This window comes from Moschus berezovskii, chromosome 6 (genome assembly GCF_049115385.1).
Source record: "Moschus berezovskii isolate FMDL1 chromosome 6, NW_MosBer_1.0, whole genome shotgun sequence".
Classification (NCBI taxonomy): domain Eukaryota; kingdom Metazoa; phylum Chordata; class Mammalia; order Artiodactyla; family Moschidae; genus Moschus; species Moschus berezovskii.
The window spans coordinates 70,316,387-70,322,386 of NC_142465.1; the positions used below are offsets into that span (position 1 = coordinate 70,316,387).

Here is a 6,000-nt window from a genome sequence, read left to right on the forward strand (position 1 = left end):
CTTGATCTGCATTCCAGACTTTTCTTACTTTACCCTCACGAAGCCCCTGTCCCGCAGGAAGCAGTTACAGATGATTGACCTTCGGCCCTTATCCTAAATCAAAAGGCTGGAATGACAGGGCCTAAATGGGATCTCATTGATAAGATGGCTCTTTATGTCGACCTTGCAAACAAAGAATAAAATCACAGTGATCTGTAGGACTGACCAAATTGCCCAAATGGCATCCCATTATCTCACTGGCGCTTATCTTCTCAAAGCTGCAAGACCACCAGATTCCAGACCTGTGGCTATGTGACCATCCCTTCAGACACTTTTTCATTGGTGGGGTATAAGAAGGACTCCGTCAGAAAGGGAGAACGCTGGTTCTCCTTGAGAGCCAGTCACCCTCTCTTTTCCCTCTAATAAATTTCCTTTTCTTGCCTGACTCCCCGGCTCGCTCTCTTTCTCTCTGCACTCGCCTTACAAATCTTCTATCAGCAATGGGACACGACTCGGTATACATACGATCACTGTATTAAAGTGCAATATATGAAACAAAACAGAACAGCAGGTGGTACAATATTAGGTACATATTTCACACTTGGAGGTCTGGGTCGCTTTCACAACCCTTACTTAAGAAGACTTCTTTTCATCAGTCCCTAGACCAAGAACTACTAAAACTGGAAACCTGGAAACTGTCCCATATAATTTATTCATTCATCAGACAAATATTTAGACTGTATACTCTGGCATTACCTGGCACATTGCCTGGTCACAGTGGTTAAAGACAGCACCCTCTCTTATGGAGCCCAGAATCCAGCATGAGTCCAGACTTTATGTTGGAAATGCACATATATTCTGTGCACATAGCATATGTATAACGGGGCATTTCTGAACAGCACGCCATAGCACTTTTCCATTTGGTGAAATTTTAACTGTTAATGTTTTTGGCATTGTGCTTTATACCATTTATTAAATAAAAATTTAAAAAAGTAAAATAAAACGCTTTGCAACCTCTTACCCACCCCCTCCCAAAATACATATACATGTATTAAAATGAAGAGATGGATTTCTAACAACCTGAAAACACAACTTTCTTCCAGGTGCTACGGCCACATTTTAAAATGGGGTGTTCTCTAAAATCACATCCAGGTACACTTTCAGTTCTCGCCTACTCAGTCTCCTACACATTTGTTTACAACAAAGAATACCGTATTGGATGATCAATCGTGAAATAACTATGCAACCTCAACCAAAGGGCTCAAGCCAACATTTCACTCAAGAAAATGTTTAAAGTCCATATCCAGAGGGGCGCAAAATCTACTAAACCTCGGTGTTTCCACCTGCCAAACCTGTTGCTTGGACCCTGTAGGGTTTACAATCATACCGAGTTACTTTATGCATTATCAACTAAGAGCAGATTAGAAAAGGTTGGGCTTGTGTGATCCGGAATCTAAGTTATTAGCATATCCCATGACCTGAAGGCTTGTGCTGGTTTTCAAGAGATTGGGTGCTGGAGTCCAAGATGGTTAAGGGCATCATGGTCACATGAAGGGGCCCTAGCCTCAGCTATCTTATGATCGAGAAAAGCAGGAGCTGTCAGGGTCGCTCCCACACCAGTGTATGTACATCTACCAGTACAGCCTCTAAAGGTTAACAGATTAAGCTGTTTCAAAAAAGACAACAAAAATGTAAGGGAAAAAAAAAACCTTTCACGTGTAAATCCTTTAAATTTGGGGCCAGTACACTCTCCCCGCAGCAAATTCACGGGCCAAGAAAACACCCCTCTTGGACAAAGTTTTGAGATCCGGGAAGAAACGGGATTCAAGAATATAAAGCTACTCTGTAAAGGGAAAAGGTTATAAGGGTGACACTGGAGAAGAAAGCCGCAGGAGGGGCAAAGACTGAGAATTCGGTGAAATTTAGGAATTTTGGGTCCCGGGAGGGGGGCTGCGTGCAGAACAAGGCCTTTGGGAGAAAGTCAAATGACTCGGGGACTCCGCTGAAGGCAGCCGGAGGGAAAAGGATTCGGCAGAAGGAGCGCGGATCTCCCGAACCGTAGGGAGGCGAGATCTGGACCCCAGATGCTGAAGCCGCAGCCCGGAGAGGAGCTCTGCCTGAGTTGACGGCGCCCCCGAGGGAAGGGCAGGCGCGGGGCTTAGCCCCGCGTCCGCAGGGAGGATGGGGAGGCAAGAGTGCAGCGCGCGGTCGGGCCGGTCCAGGGAGCCCTGCCGAGGGCTCCCGCGCCGCTACTCACCTCTCCGAACTGGAAGGCGGAGACGATGGTGACAACGACGCCCACGAAACAGACGTAGAGCCCATACCTGTGGGACAGGCAGGTATAGGTCTGTCTCTGCAAGAGCTTGAGCAGCATCACCCCGGCCGCCGCCGCGCCGCGCCGCGCCCGGGGAGTCGGAGACGCCGCCGCGGCCGCCTCAGCGAGCCGCCATTCCGCGGCCCCCGCAGGGCCGCCGCGCTCAGCTCACAGCCTCGGGCCGCCGCGCATTGCCGCTCCGGGGACCGACGCCCGCTCGGCTCCACGCCGCGGCCGCCGCTTCCGGGAGCGGAACCCACGCCCTCCGAGCGGCGGGGCGGTCGCGCGGCCCCCTAGGCAGCCGGCGCCGCCCCAGTCTAGCAGGGTTAAAGACGGCGGCGGCAGCGGCGGCGGCCGGGCCGGCAGCGCCACCTGGAGGGCGGAGGGGCGGAGGACAGGCGCGAGGCCCCGTGACTGCGCATGCGCGATGCGCTCTTCGGGCCTGGCAGGGATCCTTGAAACTGAGTTGTGCCGGCGACCAGACAGGACAGGCCGCTGTAAGGAGGCCGTGCCCCAGACACTGGTGCATTGGCACCAGTGTTTTTATGCACAAAACCCTTCCTGCATTTACAATGATTGGCAAATCATGGTTTTTCACCACGCTGAGAGGAGACGCTGTTATAGATCTCTTTTCCCCTCCTGCTATCTAACCATATTGTTGAAAGAGGAATTTGAAGGACCCAGTTCATTTCAGTTCAGTCGCTCAGTCGTGTCCGACTCTTTGCAACCCCATGAATCACAGCACGCCAGGCCTCCCTGTCCATCACCAACTCCTGGAGTCCACCCAAACCCATGTCCATCGAGTCCGTGATGCCACCCAACCATCTCATCCTCTGTTATCCCTTTCTCCTCCTGCCCTCAATTTTTTCCCAGCATCAGGGTCTTTTCAAATGAGTCGGGTCTTTTCAAACGAGTCAGGTTTTTGCATCAGGTGGCCAAAGTATTGGAGTTTCAGCTTCAGCATCAGTCCTTCCAACGAACACCCAGGACTGATCTCCTTTAGAATGGACTGGTTGGATCTACTTGCAGTCCAAGGGACTCTCAAGAGCCTTCTCCAACACCACTAAATGTGCCAAAAATTAAATTCATTCATTCATCTATTTATTAAATATGTATTTAGTGTCCAGTGTCTGGCAGGGTGCTTGATGTCAGGTATTCAAAAATGAACTAGAGGGAATTCCTTGGCTGTCCAGTGATTAGGACTTCTCCCTTCCACTGCAGGGGCCTAGGGCTACATCCCTGGTTGGGAAACTAAGATCTCCCAGTCCCCCGTGTTGTTTTTCAGGCAGGGCCAAAAAAAGTCAGAAATGAACTAGATCTGGCCACTGTCCCCACAGAGAATCTAGTTGGGAAGATAAACACAGAAACCACTAGATACTATTTAAAAAGAAAAAAAGTTGTTACAACAGACGTTGTGTGTGCCATGTATTGGATGGGAACCCATACAAAGGAGGTCAGTTATTTCTACTTTAGCACCAGGTGATTTTTAAGAGGGCCTTCAGATAGAAGAGGGGGTGTGGACAGTATCCGTGCATGCATGCTCAGTCGTGTCTGACTCTTTGCAATCCCACAGACTGTAGCCCACCAGGCTCCTCTGTCCCTGGGATTTCCCAGGCAAAAATACTGGAGTAGGCTACCATTTCCTACTCCAGGGGATCTTCCTGACCCAGAAATTGAACCTGAGTCTCCTGTGGCTCATGCGTTGCCAGGCGGGTTCTTCACCACTGAGCCACCTGGGAAGCCTGTGGACAGTGTTGTTGTTGTTTAGTCGCTCAGTCGTGTCCAGTTCTTTTCACCCCCGTGGACTGCAGCACGCCAGGTTTCCCTGTCCTTCACCATCTTCCGCAGTTTGCTCAAACTCATGTCCATTGATGCTGCGCAACCATCTTGTCCTCTGTCACCCTCTTCTCTTGCCTTCAATCTTTCACAGCATCAGGGTCTCTTCCAATGAGTCAGCTCTTCGCATCAGGTGGCCAAAGTATTGGAGCTTCAATGTCAGCATTGGTCCTTCCAATGATTATTCATGGTTGATTTCCTTTAGGGTAGACTGGATAAAACGAGAGGACTTAAATCTCAAAGAGTTTGCAATGACAATATTTCCTATCAGGACACACAGTTTTCTCTTTCAATATTTTATTAACACTCCTTGTGTCTCTTTCCACCCCTCATCCCAGGAGAGGAGGGAGGTACCTGACTGGCAAGGTTGCAAGAAATTGAGCTTTTCTGCCAGAGGCAGAAGTTCTCATCCACCATCTGCCAACCATAGGAGCATCTATGGCCCAGCCTGGGCCTGGGCCTAGAAAGTGTGTTTCATTCAGAGAGAAAATATTAGCTGCTTGCTGGTTCAAAGAGGTGAACAACATTCTTCAATTAACCATATCAGCACTAAAGCCGATGCATCCATCTCCATCTGTCTGTATCTTACACCATATTCTCAATGAGTTTGAAACTCAGGAGACAGGAATGCTTTAAGTGTTGGGCACCTAAACACCATCTACCTCTGAGTCACCTTTTGTTCAGTCTTGATGAAAAATGAACAACCAAAGTAAAACAATCCTACACAATGAAGAGCCTCTTGCCCTGGGCTTACAAAATATAAACCTCAAGTATAGATATGGTGTACTCGGAAGGCATACCTTGAGCTTGATAAGAAAATGACCCTAAACAGAGAGCTTTAACTAGTTGATTGATACAAAGTTGAAATAACTCCTGATATGTCTGTATTTAGCTTAGTCTTTGCTTTACTCAAGGTAAAAAGATAAAAATGTTAACATTATGAAATACTTGTACTTTTTAGCTTTAGGCTTGAAAAGCTTGCTTGTTGTCAGAAAACATACTTTAATTTTGTCCCCTTCCTTTCAAGATAAACAGTGTGCACTCATAAAACACAAGTCTATTGTAAGTGACTTTATGCCTTCCTTTTTTTTTCTAAAAAAGAAAGCCAAGATATCTTTTATTTTTGAAAAATAATAGCTAAAGCGAATTATTAAGAAATTTCATTGCTTCTGATAGAATCCCAAGAGCCAAAACATAACATGGCCCACTGCTTATTTTTTTGTGAATGCAAACATATCATGTATATATAAACAAATACACATAGTTATCACATAAGTGGGGCTTCCCTGGTGGCTCAGGTGGTAAAGAATCTGCCTGCAATGCAGGAGACCTGGATTCGATCCCTGCATTGGGAAGATCACCTGGAGAAGGGGATGGCAACCCACTCTAGTATTCTTGCCTGGAAAATCCCATGGACAAAGGAGCCTGGTGGGCTACAGGGTCCCAAAGAGTCGGACATGACTGAGTGACTAGCGTGCGCACACACACACATCTCTGCAATACAGACATCATAAAGGCAGGAGACTAACCCATCTTATTCATAACTATATCCCTACCCTCAGCATTCCCTGTGTGGCTCAGACAGTAAAGAATCTGTCTGCAATGCAGAACTGACACAACTGAGCGACTTCACTTTCACTTTTCACTTTCACACATTGGAGAAGGAAATAGCAACCCACTGCAGTGTTCTTCGGAGAAGGCAATGGCAAGCCACTCCAGTACTCTTGCCTAGAAAATCCCATGGATGGAGGAGCCTGGTAGGCTGCAGTCCATGGGGTCACTAAGGGTCGGACACGACTGAGCGACTTCACTTTCACTTTTCACTTTCACACATTGGAGAAGGAAATGGCAACCCACTCCAGTGTTCTTGC

General features: G+C 47.8%; 1 protein-coding gene across 2 annotated transcripts in view; it reads right to left on the reverse strand.

The window, feature by feature from the left end:
• GNPTAB (N-acetylglucosamine-1-phosphate transferase subunits alpha and beta) overlaps positions 1 to 2,548 on the reverse strand; it is an 80,019-nt gene extending 77,471 nt beyond the window's left edge. The window contains exon 1 of one of the 2 annotated variants that reach the window (XM_055394089.2): positions 2,304 to 2,548. Coding sequence is in view for 1 of the 2 variants with exons in the window: in XM_055394088.2 (XP_055250063.2) it covers positions 2,237 to 2,353 (117 nt within the window). In the remaining variant the exon portion in view is untranslated. Of the gene's footprint in view, positions 1 to 2,236 lie in introns of both variants that reach the window. The other variant, XM_055394088.2, reaches the window with a different exon arrangement.
• Positions 2,549 to 6,000: the final 3,452 nt, after the last annotated feature.